Here is a 17,319-nt window from a genome sequence, read left to right on the forward strand (position 1 = left end):
GAGCGCCGCGCAGTAAAGCGCGCTGCAGAGGAGGCAGCTGGCGTCTTCCGTCGCCGACGCGGTCGTCTCGCTGCAGGGCATGTGTGGGACGAGCAGACTGGCACAGCCGTGCCGCAGGCGACGCAGCCTCCAACGAGCCCATCAGCGGAGGAGGGTGAGAGTGTCCCTCTCACTGCTGGCCTGGCTGTGCCGCACTATTTGCTCGATCGCGGCGAGCAGGCCAGGAGACCAGATCATAATTGAATATATTGCTGCAATAGTTACAGAGGCGATCAATATCAATATATATTGCAATAGTTAGAGGAGAGGCTGGGCCTGGGCTGGTCAGGACCGTCAGGTTGCACTCAACATATATCAATATATCCAGCGGTGGCGGTCCATCCCGGGCTTGAAAATGGCTCTAAATCGTTCAAAACGGGCCCAAATCGCTTCAAAATCGCTTAAATCGCATTAAAATCGCTGCGATTTTTTCGATTTCAGCCCACGTCTAGGCGATGTGTAAATTAAGTAAATTAACAAACATCCGATGTTTGGGACAAATGTCGACATTTGGTGCTCTTGTAAAATCAGCGATCGATATGTCAATATATTGTCAATAGTTAGAGGGGATGCTGTCAATAATCAATATCAATAGTTACAGAGCGAGAATCAACATTTTTCGACTGCCTTACCCCCCCCCCCCCCCCGGCCCCCCCCCCTTCGCCTTCCCCTCCCGTTGCTGTTGGTGCGGTCTCGCTTCAGACCCTTCACTCTCCAGTCTCCACGCACACACTCACACACGCCTCACGCGGAAAAAAGCGCAGCGAGGACAGAGCTCAGCGCAGTTCAGAGTTCTTACAAGTACTCTCTTGTTCGCCTTTCCGCATCTCTCATGACTGTCTTTCCGCCTCCCTAACTTCCGACAATCGCTATCTCTGCTCCTGCCAGAGCCGGATCATCCGGCGGAGCGAGTGATTGGGGAAGAGCCCTTTGCTCTCGAGCTCCGCACTTGTCAGCGGGCTGGTCGACTTTGTCGCGAGCCAGCGCTCGATCGCCGACCGCTCGTACGACTGCCCATCGGCCGCCACCACCGGGTCGCTCATGATCTCCGTCGTGATGGGGCAGATGAAGTCGTCCGGCGGCTCCTCTGGCGCTGGGCTCGCAGCCGACTCGCTCGGCTCACCAGCGTTCGGCCGGGCTCCACGCGCCTGCTCCTCCGCCGCCCGTCTCTCCTCCGCCGCGCGCTTCTCGTCCTCCAGCCTGGCGCTCTCCTCGAGCGCCGCCGCCAGCCCCGCCTCCTCGGCCGCCGCCGCTGCCTCGTCCTCGTCCTCGTCCTCCGCCTCTTCTGCCACCACATCCTCGGCCGGTGCCTCAGCCTCTTGCGACGGCCCAGCCGCACTACTCCCCCCGCCCCCCTTCTTCTTCTTCTTCTTCTTCTTCTTGCTCCTCTTTGCTGCCTTGCTCTCCTCGGCCTGCGCCTCCGCCTCAACCTCCGCCAGCAGAGCGTCGGCATGCCGCGCCGCCTCCGCCTCCGCCGCCGCTCTCTCCGCCTCCCTCGCCTCCGCCGCCGCCGCCTGCTCCTTGGCCAGCTGCAGCGCGGTGCGCCCGTCCGAGATTTGCTGCGGCAAATCGTGCCGCGCCTCGAGCGCGTCGTAGTCGACTATCGAGTACGAGGCGGGCGTGCGCGCGCCGTCGAGCACCGTGTTATCCTTGTAAAGGTAGAAGGAGAGGCCGCGCAGGTTTGTCCGCTCCTATTCCACAAACGCTCTCGGCTCCGGGACCTCTGCGCTGCCTCCCCCTCTCTCGGGCGCGTCTCGCCTCGTAGATGCGGAAGAGGCGGTTGAGGTCGGTCGTCGGCTTGAGTCGGAAGAAGATTTCGTGCGTCGACGGGCCGGTGGCCTGGCAGGGGGGTGGGGGGGGGAGGGGGGCTCTCCACCTCGCCGCGGAAGGTGACGGAGAGGTTGATCTCCGCCGCCGCCTCCTGCTCCTTGTCCAGGTGCATGACGATGCGCTGGTCCTGTCAGTGTGAGTCTTCCTCCACCTCCTCCACCTCCTCCTCTGTAGCGGCTAGTTCTTCGAACGAGCGCAGCGCGGTGTCTGCGTCCACTGCGTTGCCCCCGTCAGCGGAAGTGCCGCCGGCCCTGAGCCGCCCCGCCTTGGTCGCCTCCTCGATGTGCTGCCTGATTGCGTCGACGCAAACGCTGTGGCCGTTCCTCTTAGCATACTCCAGCGCGGACATGCCTTCCGCAGAGCGTAGCGCCGAGCTCGCGCCCGCCCGAAGCAAACGGCGCACGATAGCGGGGAAGTTAAAGGCAGCGGCAAACATCAGCGCGGTGAAGCCATCGCTGTCTTGCATGTCGTAATCCGCGCCGTGCACCGCGCCGTGCTGCAGCAGCATGTCGATCACGCGCTCGTGGCCCTTATGTGCGGCGCTGATCAGTGCTGTGGTGCCGTTGCAGTCCTGTACACTTGATTGCGCGCCCTGCCCGAGCAACACTTCGACCACGCGCTCGTGACCCGGGTACGCAGCGGTAAGCAGCGCGGTGCTACCGGTGCTGTCCTGCAAGTCTAACGCCGCGCCGTGCCGAATCAGCATGTCGGCCACCCGCGCGTGGCCTCCAAGGGCGGCGCCCATCAGCGCAGTGTGGCCGTCGTTTTCTCGCTGGTCCACCTTCGCGCCGCGCCGCAACAGCAGCTCGACCGCCCCCTCGTGGCCTTGGCCGGCGGCGACCATCAGCGCAGTGAGGCCGCTCACAACGCCATCCCCGCAAGACGCGTTGACCTGCCCGCCGCTGTCGAGCCAACGCTTCAGCGCCGCCTCGTCGCCTCGCCCAGCCGCGAGCGCTTCCGTGTCGCCAAGGACGCCCAACGAGCTGGAAGAGGCCGCAATACTCGCCCCGGCCGCCGCTTCGCCCGCACCTCCCGCCTCCGTCTCGCAGAGACCCGCAGTCGCCGCGACGTGCTGCCTGAAGGCCGCGATGCACTCGGCGTGGCCCTCATCTTTAGCGATCTGCAGCGCGGTCTTGCCGTCCACATCGCGGGCGGTCGCGATTGCACCTTCCCGCAGCAGGCGGAGAACGGTGGCTGCGCGGTTGGTGTTGGCGGCGAGCATCAGTGCGGAGGCGCCCTTGCTGTTTTGCATGTTTATCTGTGCGCTGTGCCGAAGCAGCAAATCAACCACCTGCTCGTGGCCCATGCCGGTGGCTATCATCAGCGCGGTGAGGCCGTCGCTGTTTTGCATGTTGACGTCTGCGCCGTGCTGAAGCAGCACTTCGACCAACCGCTCCGATCCCGCGAAGGCGGCGTGCATGAGCAACGTCATTTGAAACTCGAGCTTTGCGTTGACCTGGCCGCCGCTCCTAAGCCATTCCCGAACCGTGACGTCGTCACCTCGCCCCACGATCTCCCCGATATCATCCGGCGTAGGCACGGGGGGGAGGACCGAAGACGTACTCGCTCGCTCGCTCTCACCCGAGATGGGCGCGGCGGACCGGACCGGAGCTGCGACCACGGAGCTGCGCGGGCCCGCATTCCGGTCGGCGGCGCCCGGCGGTGCGGCGGGCGGGGAGGACAGCTGCGCTGCGTCTGCGGGAGCAGTGGGCGCGTGCACGGCGGGGGCTAGAACCCGCGCGCGCGCGAAGTCCTCGTCGTCCTCGATGTCCGAGTCTATCATCGCTAGAGCTGCGGGGACTCGGGCGAGTTCCGGTACTACTTGCACGTTGTGAAAAAATGAACTGTATCGTCGTCGGTCTCTAGCCAGTCACTCTAACTCTCAGAGATGGGCTAAAGAGGATCCGGAGCGCGGTAAGACTCTGGGGCTCTCTCCGAAGGGAGCGTAGCGTACGCGGAGGGAGCTCAGAGTTACCCCGTTCTCTGGAACCTCTTGGAGCAAGAGGAACTCGCAAGAGACGAATGCGATTCGATCGGGCGGTAGATGAGGGATGGTGGTGGGTCGCTTGAGAACTGGTCGATTGGCGTCTGTCTGAGCAGGAGCCGACGCTAGTCGGGAGCTGTGTCAGGAGCCTCGTGGCGCTCGGAGGTCCCGCGCACAAAGCGGCGGGCAGCGGCGGGCGCGGGGGTAAGGGTTCCCGCCCGCTAGGCGCTGCCCTCTGCGCCGAGGCTCGACCCGCTTCTCCTCAGTTCACTAGCACAAACTGAAGTTTGTTTATCATGAACTGTATCGTCGTCGTCGTCTCTAGCCAGTCACTCTAACTCTCAGAGATGGGCTAAAGAGGATCCGGAGCGCGGTAAGACTCTGGGGCTCTCTCCGAAGGGAGCGTAGCGTACGCGGAGGGAGCTCAGAGTTACCCAAATCACCGGAGCGAGGGAAGGAGCGATCCCGGGGTGAGCGACTCCGAAGCGTAGCGCAGCGCGTGAAGGATCCCCAAATTGAGTGAGTGACGGTCCTATTCAGGCGCGGCCGCTTATGCGCCCCGATGGGGAGGAGTGGGGCGGTCGGGCGGACCACTACGGGGATCGGCCTCTTACACCGCCCTTCCCTGCAGCGAGCCCCCTCCAACCCACCTCGCTAAATGGCGGGTTTGACGCATGGGGTCACTCCCGCGAAACCCGTGAACTAGCCGAGGAGCTCCCGCACGCGCTGGCGCGAGGCATGGCGCATGCAACGCTCAACAATGCTCTCCTCGCCTCGCGCAAATGCGACCGTCCTCGCAGCCGACAGTCCACCGCCTGCTAAAGAAGCACAGCGACGAATGCGGCACCGGCGACACATGGCAGGCTGGTCATGACGCAGTTATAGGGTGTTGTGTGCCGTCGGAGTGACTCTCTGTGTGTCAGGGATACTGTAGTCAGGGCTGTCCATCAGAGCTCCAGTAAGCTCGGAGACCCCCCATTAGCGCGGCTCGACCTCTTTGAGTCACTGCCTTCCCGGCGGTTTGGCTGTAGAGCCTCTACAACAAACTCTACAGCAAAATCGCGCTCTACATCGCTCTACAACGGAGGCGCTTCGTCCCGCGGCGGATGTAGAGCTCTACAGCTCTACAGCGCTCCAGAGCGCTCTACATCTCTACAGCTCTACAGCGCTCTACACTCTACATCCTCTACACCCTCCCTCAGGGTGCACTACGTGTGTTACCCCGACCTCTGCAAATCGCACCGATCGCTCGTAGACCTCTCGTGCGTCTTCCTCTCTTTCATTGGTCCACCGGCAGAGTTTGGGTTTCGGTTTCTTGTCTCCAGCCAGTCGCTCCCAGTCCGGGTTGTCGAGTACCGCTGCGCCCCACCAGCCCGACAGGTGTGGGTTGTAGAATAGCGGCTCCATTAACACGCGTCCGATCGACCACAAGGCCCCCCCACTCGCACTGTCCTCGGTACGCCCGCCCTTGCCTGTCGGTACGTGACAGTTCATTTTAAAAACACCTGACCGTCGGTTTGCGGAGTGCGATCGGTTGACAGACGAGGCCAGCAAACATGCTCACTACAAGCTTGAGTCTCGTTATGCTCGCCTGCTCAACCGCGGCCGCCTCTGCACTGGCAACTCCTCCCCGCGGTGTGCTCGGGCCGCCAGCGCACTTTGACGGTTTGAAAGTGGGTTCACAATTCCTCAGCGTTAGCCGAGAATGCAGCATCGCCGAGCAATGGAGGCAGGTTTGAGAACATGCAGGTGCTCAAGTACACCGAGGGCGGCGAGTTCAAGCTGCACTACGACGCCAATGAGCAGGAACACCGGATGTTGACTGTGCTCTTGTACTTGAATGGCGTCGGTGAGACGTGGTTCCCGCTCGCACTGCGCGACCCTGCAGACGCCGCAAGCGTGGAGAATCAAAACCCGCCACGCGTCGCCGCCCTTGCCGCCGCGCGCCAGCTGTTGCCGCGGCGCGATGGGCTGACGGTCGCGCCCAAGATTGGCGACGCCGTCGCGTTTTACAATTTGCTCGATGGGGGTGTTGGGCAGGTCGATCGTCTGTCGCTGCACGCGGGGCTGCCAGCGCCTGGTGTCAAGTCGGTGGCGGCGCTGTGGTATCACGTCGACCTCAAACAGGGCGATGATGGGGCGGCGGGGCTCACGCCACTGGCTGTTGGCGTCGGTCCGGCGGCCAAGAGCTATCCGGGACAAGGCGAGAAAGCGGCTCATTGACCGGATGAGAGCGGTGTTACACATGCGATTACGCGCCCGACACGGATCTAGGGTACGATACTTCCGGGCCGTTGTGCGGGGAGCGAACCTTGACAGCGTTCTGACAGCGTTCTGACAGCCGTTCTGACAGCTTTTTGACGGTAATTTACAGTTAAGACTCACCATCTGGTCTGAATAGAGGAGAGCGATATCAGTGTCGGTTACAGCAGAAAGATTCCTTAATTCTCTCCACTACAAAAAAAGTCCGGTGGGGAACCGACATCCTGGCCCCGAATCGCAGTGCCGTGCTCTCGAGGAAAGGTGCGGGAGCTCCACAAACCAGGTTAACCTTCCTCAGCCTCTCCATCAAAATGCTGGGCCTCTTCTCCGCCTCATCAAGTCGCAGGGACCCGCCACCGTGTCGATCTTCGTGGATACTCCTCTCCTTCAAATCCCTGTGTGGTGGCGGCGCGCCGTCCCCCGTCCTCCCATTCATGAGGCAGCCGTCGGCATCCTCAGACGGCGACTCGGAGCCGGGGTGCCGGTCGAGGGCGAGGGGTCACGGGAGCGGCCGCGGCCGAAGACGATACGAGAGAGACTCAGAAAACTACGGCAAACTCTAGTCCGGCGACACACTCGGAAGGTGAGCTCGCGAGCGCAATAGAGGCCGAGAGCCAGCCAGGGTTCGTGAGTGAATTTTCACACTTTCACTTTCACATGTGAATTCATGTGAATTTCACATGAAACGTTTCGGCCGCCCCCGTTTCACTGAAAATTTCACAAGTTCGACTACTTTCGAAGGCTCTGGCATCTCCGAGCGACGGTCCGAGGCGGCAGCGGCGGAGCCGGAGGTGGCAGCAGTCGAGGCGGCAGCAGTCGAGGCGGCAGCGGCGGAGGCGGCAGCGGAGAGAGCGGCGGTGCGCCTACCACTGCCGGCACCGGTAGGGATCTCTGTGCCACCAATGCCGCGCGTTCCTGCTTCCCTGCAGCGAGGCCGTGGTCAAGGCCGTGGTCGTCCCCAAGGCTCAAAGAACAGGGGCCCGCCCTCACTGCATCAAAACGCGGTGTTTGAAAGCGAGGAAGTGTAGAAAGGAAAGAGCCCACAATAACTAGTGAGAGGAGGTGCAGCTTGGTTCGTGTCCTCGGGCGCTCGAGGACGTGTGTGGTTGCCTCAATGTTCTTTTAATGCGCGCCCCCGCCGAAATACACTGCAAATACACCATACACGCGAGATGCGTCGGCAGCGACGCGCACGACCTCTTAAGAAGCACCGTGTCGTTAGGGTTAGGGTTAGGGTTAGGGTTAGGGTTAGGGTCAGAGAGCGTTCAAGCCGTTGTGCAGCTCCTAAGAGAATGGTCCGGTTTGGGCCGAAACCAAATGGCGGAATCAGCGGTCCGTCGACACGAGCTCTCGGTGAACGCTTTGGGTTCTTCGGGTTAGGGTTAGGGTTAGGGTTAGGGGTTAGGGTAAGGGTTAGGGTAAGGGGTTGGTTGTCGTCGCGCGCTCTCGATATCTGGCTAAGACAGAGACACAGCAGCAGAGGCGACCCAAGCGACACATCAGAGCATGGATGCTTGGGGGCGCGAGCCGCCATCTTGGACTGTGAGGCGAGTATTTGCAACCGGGAGCTCGCCGCCGCCCCTACACCGCCGCCGCCGCCCTCCCGGTGGCAAATAATAGCCCAAGTCGAAGAGTGCGCCCCGCCCTCGGTATCTGGGCGGCAGGCGGGACTAGAGTGGCACGCTGGTGCACGGATGGGGGCGCGAGCCGCCATCTTGGACTGTGAGGCGAGTATTTGCAACCGGGAGCTCGCCGCCGCCCCTACACCGCCGCGGCCGCCCTCCCGGTGGCAAATAATAGCCCAAGTCGAAGAGTGCGCCCCGCCCTCGGTATCTGGGCGGCAGGCGGGACTAGAGTGGCACGCTGGTGCACGGATGGGGGCGCGAGCCGCCATCTTGGACTGTGAGGCGAGTATTTGCAACCGGGAGCTCGCCGCCGCCCCTACACCGCCGCCGCCGCCCTCCCGGTGGCAAATAATAGCCCAAGTCGAAGAGTGCGCCCCGCCCTCGGTATCTGGGCGGCAGGCGGGAGTAGAGTGGCACGCTGGTGCACGGATGGGGGCGCGAGCCGCCATCTTGGACTGTGAGGCGAGTATTTGCAACCGGGAGCTCGCCGCCGCCCCTACACCGCCGCGGCCGCCCTCCGCTCCCGGTGGCAAATAATAGCCCAAGTCGAAGAGTGCGCCCCGCCCTCGGTATCTGGGCGGCAGGCGGGACTAGAGTGGCACGATGGTGCACGGATGGGGGCGCGAGCCGCCATCTTGGACTGTGAGGCGAGTATTTGCAACCGGGAGCTCGCCGCCGCCCCTACACCGCCGCGGCCGCCCTCCCGATGCGTCGAGAGTCGACTCTCGACTGCTGAGAGAGTTCATCCCACCATCAGCACCGTATTCGCCCACAGCATGCCATGAGATTCATATAGGTCTAGTGTACACATCAGCGCTCAGCGAGACCAATATCTCCAGCCTCCTTCATCTTGGCTGCTGCTTGGGAGCCAACACCTGTGCAAGTGAGAGTGAGTGTCAGAGTGTCGGAACTCGGTGGGAGCATCCGTCATCTAAACACGTTCACACGACTCTTCACACTCGCTCGAAAAAGTGAAATTTCGTTTCACATGAAATGTGAAGTGAAAGTGAAAGTGAACGCGATTCGCTGTTTCCATGTGAAATCACGAACCAGCCAGCGCAGGCCGTGGGGCGGGCGCAATGCGCCGCATCCCGCGGATTCCGGGCGGCCCCCACCGCGCTTCGATAGGTGTGGGCTAACCGTCACAAGCGCTTATCGTGGCATCGGCACGAACCGTCCCTCTGTCTCTCGCACTTCGACTTCCCCTAAAAACCCCGCGCGGACACATGCGCTCCTGGCATAGCGCCGCCCGCAGGCCGCTACCGCCGCCCCGGAGGTGGCGGCGGCGGGGCCCCTCCGCCGCCGCCCCATCCGCCCCCGCCGCCCCAGCCTCCTCCTCCTCCGCCGCCCCCGCCGCCGCCGGCGGCGCCGCCTCCGCCCTGCCCTCCCCAGCCGCCCCCGACCACTCCGCCAGTCCCGCCCCAGCCGGCACCGCCAGAGGTGTGAGTCGCTGCGGGCCTCTGCCGCGGCTTGAAGGCCTCCACCTGGAAAGTGCCAATCATCGCTGTTACTGAATGTGGTGTCAATTAATATGATTCGAGCTCGGAGGCCTCCACCTTGAAGTGCTTGATCGCCTCCTCGAGCGTGTTGAAGGCGACGTCGCGGTACACGAACCCCGCCGGCGACACCTTGATCGCCTCGCGGTGCTTCCGCCCCTCGGCCCGCACCACGTAGATCACCACCGTCGTCGCGTCCTTCTCGTACAGCGCGAGCGCGTACGCGATCATGTCCGAGTTTGCCTTCTCGCGGTTCAGCCGCTCGACCACCGCCTCGGCGGAGAGCTCCGGCGCGAACTTGCGGTGCCCCGTCACCTGAGGACAAGTCCGGGACACTTCGAGGACAGGTCCGGGACACTTCTCCACGCACACGAGGGTGGCGGGGGCAAGGGCCGGGCAAGTCCCTCGCGGCTCCTCGTCCAACAGACAGGCGCTGGTACCGCACTCAAAGTGCGAAATCCGGTGCGCGTGGGTGAGGTGTGTGCGTGTGTGTGTGTGCGCGTGCGTGCGTGTGCGTGTGCGTGTGTGCGCGTGCGTGCGTGCGTGTGTGCGTGTGTGTGCGTGTGTGCACGCGTGTGCACGCGTGTGCGCGTGTGTGCGCGCGCGCGTGTGTCACCTCGCGCATGTTCTCCACGAGCGGCTCGACGTAGCGGTACAGGATCTCGTCGAGGTCGTCGAAGCGGTCGCCCTGCTTGCTCGCGTCGCTCTCGACGCGGCCGATCCACAGCGACGCGCCTACTCTCGGCCAACCTCGGCTCGCACCTCGCGCGCAATCTCGGGCAATCTCGCCGCGGCCGATCCACAGGGACGCGCCGAGCTCCGCGGGCGACGGCTTGTCCTTCTCGAGGATGTCGACGTGCAGCAGCGGCCCGTGCGCCGTCAGCTTGACTGTGGCGGTGAGGTGGTCCGCGCGCGACGAGGGGCGAAACACGGTCTCGCCGACCGGCATCGCCGCCAAGAAGGCGCGCACCTAAGGGAAGGGGAGCCGACGCAAGGTGGGGGGAGGGCCCCACGGCCGACGCGTCGGAGGGGGCGTCGCCGCCAGGCAAGGAAGCAAGGGCACCGCGCTCCAGCTCGCGCGTCCAGATCTAGGAGAGGTCTGGGAGAGGTCTGGGAGAGGTCTAGGAGAGGTCTAGGAGAGGGCTAGGAGAGGGCTAGGAGAGGGCTAGGAGAGGGCTAGGAAAGGTCTAGGAGAGGGTCTAGGAGAGGTCTAGGAGAGGTCTAGGAAAGGTCTAGGAGAGGGTCTAGGAGAGGTCTAGGAGAGGTCTAGGAAAGGTCTAGGAGAGGGTCTAGGAGAGGGCTAGGGGAGGGCTAGGAGAGGGTCTAGGAGAGGGTCTAGGAGAGGGCTAGGGGAAGGCTAGGAGAGGGCGCGCTCTCCTGCTCGCGCGTCCCGTTCTTGAACTGAGGGTGCCCGACCCGCCGCTTGACAAACTCGCCGCGCGAGAGCACGGGCCTACTTCACAGCAAGAGGTGTGAAGAGACGCCGTTCACAGCGGGGCTGGCTGTCGCCGCGCGAGAGCACGCGCCCCCCGCTCCGCTTGGCCGCCTCCTCGGCCGCCGCCTTTGCGCGCTCCTGCGCTAGGGTCATGTACTCGGCGCGCTGCAGCTCCTTGCCGGCGCACGTGGCGGTGCAGGTGTGGTCGACCAAGTTGAGCGTCTTGACGCGCACCTGCTCGCGGCGGCAGGTGTGAAGAGACGCCGTTCACAGCCCGGCTGGGCGGCGTGCCGCGCGCCGAGATGAGCTGCCCCTCGCGCACCGGCATCACGACCTGTTCACAGCAACGGGTGTGAAGAGACGCTGTTCACAGCTGCCCCTCGTGCACCGGCATCACGACCTGTTCACAGCAACGGGTGTGAAGAGACGCTGTTCACAGCTGCCCCTCGCGCACCGGCATCACGACCTGTTCACAGCTGCAGGTGTGAAGAGACGCTGTTCACAGCTGCCCCTCGCGCACCGGCATCACGACCTGTTCACAGCAACGGGTGTGAAGAGACGCTGTTCACAGCTGCCCCTCGCGCACCGGCATCACGACCTGTTCACAGCAACGGGTGTGAAGAGACGCTGTTCACAGCTGCCCCTCGCGCACCGGCATCACGACCTGTTCACAGCTGCAGGTGTGAAGAGACGCTGTTCACAGCTGCCCCTCGCGCACCGGCATCACGACCTGTTCACAGCAACGGGTGTGAAGAGACGCTGTTCACAGCTGCCCCTCGCGCACCGGCATCACGACCTGTTCACAGCAACGGGTGTGAAGAGACGCTGTTCACAGCTGCCCCTCGCGCACCGGCATCACGACCTGTTCACAGCAACACGTGTGAAGAGACGCTGTTCACAGCTGCCCCTCGTGCACCGGCATCACGACCTCTGGCCCGCCCGCGCCGTCGCGGCGGGGCAGCCGCCTCTGGTCGGAGAAGTCCTCCTCCTGGATGGTGCCTGTTCACAGCCGGAGGTGTGAAGAGACGCGGCCTCACGGCGACACGCCCTCCTCCTGGACTAGCTGGTGCCCGTGACGCCGCACTGCAGCCGGATGTGGAACTGCATCTGCCCGTCCTTGAGGCCGCGGTTGTCCGGCCGCACGATGGCCGCCTGCGCGATGAGGAACCTTCTCGGAACCTTCTACGCACCTTCTACGCACCCTCTAGGAGCCCTCTAGGTTGTCCGGCCGCACGGTGGCCGCCTGCGCGAGCGTGCCGCCGCGCAGCAGCAGCGGCTCGCCTAGAAGGTTCGTAGAAGGTTCGTAGAAGGTTCGGAGACGGCTCCTCCCCTCGCGCAGCAGCAGCGACGGCTCGCCCGCGTGCGGGTGGCCGGGCGGGTAGATCTCGTGCACGTCGTAGTCGTCCCCATGCAGCGTGCTGAGCGTCTCGGCGGTGAGGAGCTCGAAGAGCCGCTCCTAGTCGTCAAGGAAGAGGGGGTGAGTCCACGCCTCCATTCCTCACGCGGAGAGGAGCTCGAGGAGCCGCTCCTTGTCGAGCGGGCCGTGCTCCCAGAGGGAGGACCAGTCGCCGCGCTTGTCCTGGAACGGGTGCAGCAGCTCCACCCGCAGGTCGGTGAGCGTGGACAGCATGTACTTCTCCCCCTCCTGCTTGCGCAGCCCAGCCGCTGTCAGTCTCTCATGAACTGATTCACTCACTCATGGAGTCCTCCCCCCCCCGCCTGGTTGTGCAGGTAGTCGTTGTAGTCCGTCAGCTCCAGCTCGTCCATGATCTGCGCCTGCAGGAAGGTTCCAGGAAAGGTCTAGGAACGGTCCGAGAAGTAGCTCGAGCTCGTCCATGATCTGCGCCTGCAGGAAGGCTCCAGGAAAGGTCTAGGAACGGTCCGAGAAGCAGCTCGAGCTCGTCCATGATCTGCGCCTGCAGGAAGGCTCCAGGAAAGGTCTAGGAACGGTCCGAGAAGCAGCTCGAGCTCGTCCATGATCTGCGCCTGCAGGAAGGTTCCAGGAAAGGTCCAGGAGCGGTCCGAGAAGTAGCTCGAGCTCGTCCATGATCTGCGCCAGGTTTGGCGCGCGCATGGCCACGTCGACGGCGGCGGCGAGCCGCTCGGGCGTCTCCGGTTCCTCCTCGGCATCCACGTCGGTCATCGCGTCGAGGCACCTGGTACCGCGCCTCCCATGGTACCGAGCCCGGTGCGGGGAGGTCGGTCCCGCGTGGGCGGTGCGGTGCTCACATCTTGCGCGCGAAACGGTAGTCGTCCGGGTGGATTCGCATCCCGTCGAGCCCGGGGGGCTGCCGCGGCTCGCCTAGACAAAAGAAACACAGGCCGCCGTCTAGGAACGACGTCCTTGCAGCCGAGGCTGGGGGGGGCTGCCGCGGCTCGCCTAGACAAAAGAAACACAGGCCGCCGTCTAGGAACGACGTCCTTGCAGCCGAGGCTGGGGGGGGCTGCCGCGGCTCGCCTAGACAAAAGAAACACAGGCCGCCGTCTAGGAACGACGTCCTTGCAGCCGAGGCCGGGGGGGGGCGGGGCGGCCGCGGCTCGCCGGGCTCGCGAGGCGGCTCAAACTTGAGGAAGCCCACCTGCTCACAGCTGCAGGTGTGAAGAGACGCCATTCACAGCAGGGCCGTCCTTGAGGCGCAGGCTCGAGGAAGCCCACCGCGTTTGCCCACACACAAGGCCCGAGCAGCTCGTGCAGCCCGTCCCGGCTCGTGATCTCGTGCTTCCCGCCCTGCGCGCGCCGTGCCAGCAGCTCGCGGCGCAGCGCGGCGGCCTAGTACCGCACCCCCCCCCCCCCTCAGAGCGGTCGACCCCGGTGTGGGTTCGGTCCCGTGGGCGGTGCGGCATCGCCTTGCGCGGTCCGAGCCCTGGGACGAACTGGAGGGCTGCGCCGCGGTGCGGGTGCGTGAGCGCCTAGAAGGCTCCTAGAAGGCTCCTAGAAAGTTCCTAGAAGGTTCCTGCCCCGCGGTGCGGGTGTGTGAGCGCCTCGAGGACGGAGACGCCCCGCTGGCAAGTCGCGTCCACCAGCTCCGCCTACTCTCGCGCACATCTCGCGTGACCTCGCCCCCCTCCCCCCCCCTCGCTCGCGGGTCGCGTCCGGTCGTCATCGCCGAGAGAGCGGCGCGCAGCAGCGGCTCGGGCAGCTCGCCGACCAGCGGCGAGAGAGGCAGCTGCGTCAGCTCGAGCCCGGAGGGGGAGAGCATGTGGCAGACGGACTCGAACGGGTCCTGCGAGGGAGAGAGGCGACCGCAAATCTCGCCGCGATCTCGCCCTCGCGGCATCTCATGTGAACCCCGGCCGCGGGGAAGCTCGGCGACTCTCGAGGACTCTCGGCGAACCTCGGCGAACCTCGGGGCATCTCGGCGAACCTCGGGGCTTCTCGGCGAACCTCGGCGAACCTCGGGGCATCTCGGGGAACCCTGGGGAACCTCGGCGAACCTCGGGGCTTCTCGGCGAACCTCGGGGCATCTCGGCGAACCTCGGGGCATCTCGGGGAACCCTGGGGAACCTCGGCGAACCTCGGGGCTTCTCGGGGAGCCCTGGGGACCCTCGGGGCATCTCTCGACGACTCAGCGCCTGCACGTGCCTCTAGACCCCCCCACATCTCCCCAGCATCTCCCCAGATCTCGACCTGCACGTGCCGCGCGAGCGCCAGCGCGATGCACTGCGTCGGCGTGAGGTCCGGCAGCTCCGCGCGCGCCGCCGGCCTCACCGCCCACATGCGCGGCAGCGTCTCATCGGCAAAGTGAACCTGCGGTCACGGCGGGAGGTGTGAACAGAGGAGGTGTGAACAGAGGTGTGAACAGCGTCTCATCGGCAAAATGAACCTGCGGTCACGGCGGGAGGTGTGAACAGACGCCGTCCACGCGCGAGGGCAGCGTGCTGCGCGGCTCGGTGGGGCGCCGAGAAGGGCTTCCAGCCCGCAGGCCGCTCGTCGGAGGCGGCGAGGTCCGCCTGCCGCGCACGCAGCCGTGCAGCTGTGAAGAGGCGCTGTTCACACCTGCAGCTGTGAACCGAGGCGGCGAGGCCCACCTGCCGCACGCTGCCGTGGCCCGACGGGTCGTTGCAGCCGTCCAGCTCCTTTTGCCTGTCCAGGAGCGGTCCAGGAAAGGTTCAGGACAGGTCGAGGACGGGCCGGTGCAGCCCTCCAGCTCCGTCTGCCTGTCCCAGCCGTGCCGGTACAGCTCGTGCGCAAACGCCTCGCCGTCCGTGCCCTCGGAGAGGGAGTCGCCGGCGCGGTGGTGCCAGAGCGCCTCCCACCCGTGCTTAACTACCTCCTCGCGGCTTGGATGACTCGGTAGCGGCGGCTGCGGCTTGCGCTCGCGCGGCGCGGTGAACTTGCGCCGCAGCGCCATCGCCTCGGACACGAGGGAGAGCTCGTCGAGCACGCGCCTAGGTTGGGGCGAGTGCGCCGCAGTGATGAGTCGCGCCGCACTCGCTGCCAACGGGCTCGGGGGGAGCGGCTCGTCGGGCACGCGCTTGCACTTGAAGTCGGTCGCTGAGAGCACGACCGCCTCGACGCGCGTCGCCTGTTCACAGCCGCAGGTGTGAACAGGCTGTCTTCACGGCTGTGAACGACCGCCCCCGGAGTCGGCTCGCCTCGAAGAAGTCCTCCAGCCTCGCGAGCTCGGCCAGCTTGGGCTTGGCCTGGTCGAACGAGAGGGCTAGGAGAGGGCTGGGAGAGGTCTAGGAGAGGGCTGGGAGAGGGTCTAGGAGAGGTCCAGGAGAGGGCTGGGAGAGGTCCAGGAGAGGGCTGGGAGAGGGTCTAGGAGAGGTCTAGGAGAGGTCTAGGAGAGGTCTAGGAGAGGTCTAGGAGAGGTCTAGGAGAGGGCTAGGAGAGGGCTGGGAGAGGTCCAGGAGAGGGTCTGGGAAAGGTCTAGGAGAGGTCCAGGAGAGGGCTGGGAGAGGTCCAGGAGAGGGCTGGGAGAGGGTCTAGGAGAGGTCCAGGAGAGGGCTGGGAGAGGTCCAGGAGAGGGCTGGGAGAGGGTCTAGGAGAGGTCCAGGAGAGGGCTGGGAGAGGTCCAGGAGAGGGCTGGGAGAGGGTCTAGGAGAGGTCCAGGAGAGGGTCCAGGAAAGGGCTAGGAGAGGCCTAGGAGAGGCCTAGGAGAGGGCTAGGAGAGGTCTAGGAGAGGGCTAGGAGAGGGCTAGGAGAGGTCTAGGAGAGGTCTAGGAAAGGTCCAGGAGAGGGCTGGGAGAGGGTCTGGGAGAGGTCTAGGAGAGGTCTAGGAGAGGGTCTAGGAGAGGTCTAGGAGAGGTCTAGGAGAGGTCTAGGAAAGGCCTAGGAGAGGCCTAGGAGAGGTCTAGGAGAGGTCTAGGAGAGGTCTAGGAGAGGTCTAGGAGAGGTCTAGGAGAGGTCTAGGAGAGGGCTGGGAGAGGGTCTAGGAGAGGTCCAGGAGAGGGCTGGGAGAGGGTCTAGGAGAGGTCCAGGAGAGGGTCCAGGAAAGGGCTAGGAGAGGCCTAGGAGAGGCCTAGGAGAGGGCTAGGAGAGGTCTAGGAGAGGGCTAGGAGAGGTCTAGGAGAGGTCTAGGAAAGGTCCAGGAGAGGCCTAGGAGAGGTCTAGGAGAGGGCTAGGAGAGGGCTAGGAGAGGGCTAGGAGAGGGCTGGGAGAGGTCTAGGAGAGGGCTAGGAGAGGGCTAGGAGAGGGTCTAGGAGAGGTCTAGGAAAGGGCTAGGAGAGGGCTAGGAGAGGTCTAGGAGAGGTCTAGGAGAGGCCTAGGAGAGGCCTAGGAGAGGTCTAGGAGAGGTCTAGGAGAGGTCTAGGAGAGGTCTAGGAGAGGTCTAGGAGAGGTCTAGGAGAGGCCTAGGAGAGGCCTAGGAGAGGTCTAGGAGAGGGCTAGGAGAGGTCTAGGAGAGGGCTAGGAGAGGGCTGGGAGAGGTCTAGGAGAGGGCTAGGAGAGGGCTAGGAGAGGGTCTAGGAGAGGGTCTAGGAGAGGTCTAGGAAAGGGCTAGGAGAGGGCTAGGAGAGGTCTAGGAGAGGTCTAGGAGAGGTCTAGGAGAGGTCTAGGAGAGGTCTAGGAGAGGGCTAGGAGAGGGCTGGGAGAGGTCTAGGAGAAGGCTAGGAGAGGGCTAGGAGAGGGCTAGGAGAGGGCTGGGAGAGGTCTGGGAGAGGTCTAGGAGAGGTCTGGGAGAGGTCTAGGAGAGGTCTAGGAGAGGTCTAGGAGAGGGCTAGGAGAGGTCTAGGAAAGGTCTAGGAGAGGGTCTAGGAGAGGGCTAGGAGAGGGTCTAGGAGAGGGCTAGGAGAGGGCTAGGAGAGGTCTAGGAGAGGGCTAGGAGAGGGCTAGGGGAGGGTCTAGGAGAGGTCTAGGAGAGGGCTAGGAGAGGTCTAGGAGAGGTCTAGGAGAGGTCTAGGAAAGGTCTAGGAGAGGGCTAGGAGAGGTCTAGGAGAGGTCTAGGAGAGGGCTAGGAGAGGGTCTAGGAGAGGGCTAGGAGAGGGCTAGGAGAGGTCTAGGAGAGGGTCTAGGAGAGGGTCTAGGAGAGGGCTAGGAGAGGGCTAGGAGAGGGCTAGGAGAGGGCTAGGAGAGGTCTAGGAGAGGGCTAGGAGAGGGTCTAGGAGAGGGCTAGGAGAGGTCTAGGAAAGGGCTAGGAGAGGGCCAGGAGAGGGCTAGGAGAGGTCTAGGAGAGGGTCCAGGAAAGGCCTAAGAGAGGGCTAGGA

General features: G+C 64.2%; 3 protein-coding genes across 3 annotated transcripts; 1 reads left to right on the forward strand and 2 right to left on the reverse strand.

Moving 5' to 3' along the window:
• Positions 1–908: 908 nt before the first annotated feature.
• On the reverse strand, positions 909–1,124 carry EMIHUDRAFT_61507 (hypothetical protein; the record flags this gene model as incomplete). The annotated part of the gene is made up of 1 exon (XM_005770341.1): positions 909–1,124. A coding segment is annotated over one exon (216 nt), but the record flags the coding sequence as incomplete, so codon positions are not given.
• A 4,472-nt stretch (positions 1,125–5,596) lies between these two features.
• On the forward strand, positions 5,597–6,076 carry EMIHUDRAFT_195968 (hypothetical protein; the record flags this gene model as incomplete). The annotated part of the gene is made up of 1 exon (XM_005770342.1): positions 5,597–6,076. One exon carries the CDS (start codon positions 5,597–5,599, stop codon positions 6,074–6,076), a length of 480 nt encoding a protein of 159 aa, XP_005770399.1.
• Positions 6,077–8,550: 2,474 nt separating this feature from the next.
• EMIHUDRAFT_447895 (hypothetical protein) lies at positions 8,551–13,251 on the reverse strand (the record flags this gene model as incomplete). The annotated part of the gene is made up of 16 exons (XM_005770343.1): positions 13,214–13,251; positions 12,901–12,973; positions 12,710–12,827; positions 12,391–12,429; positions 12,200–12,316; positions 12,028–12,127; positions 11,915–11,952; positions 11,742–11,823; positions 11,600–11,670; positions 10,970–11,005; positions 10,759–10,905; positions 9,999–10,206; positions 9,853–9,971; positions 9,297–9,551; positions 9,173–9,224; positions 8,551–8,615 (listed from the first exon to the last, which is right to left on the reverse strand). Exons 2-16 carry the CDS (start codon positions 12,939–12,941, stop codon positions 8,551–8,553), a joined length of 1,488 nt encoding a protein of 495 aa, XP_005770400.1. The 5' UTR covers positions 12,942–12,973; positions 13,214–13,251.
• Between the last annotated feature and the right edge of the window lie 4,068 nt (positions 13,252–17,319).

This window comes from Emiliania huxleyi, assembly GCF_000372725.1.
Source record: "Emiliania huxleyi CCMP1516 unplaced genomic scaffold EMIHUscaffold_4, whole genome shotgun sequence".
Lineage (NCBI taxonomy): Eukaryota > Haptophyta > Isochrysidales > Noelaerhabdaceae > Emiliania > Emiliania huxleyi.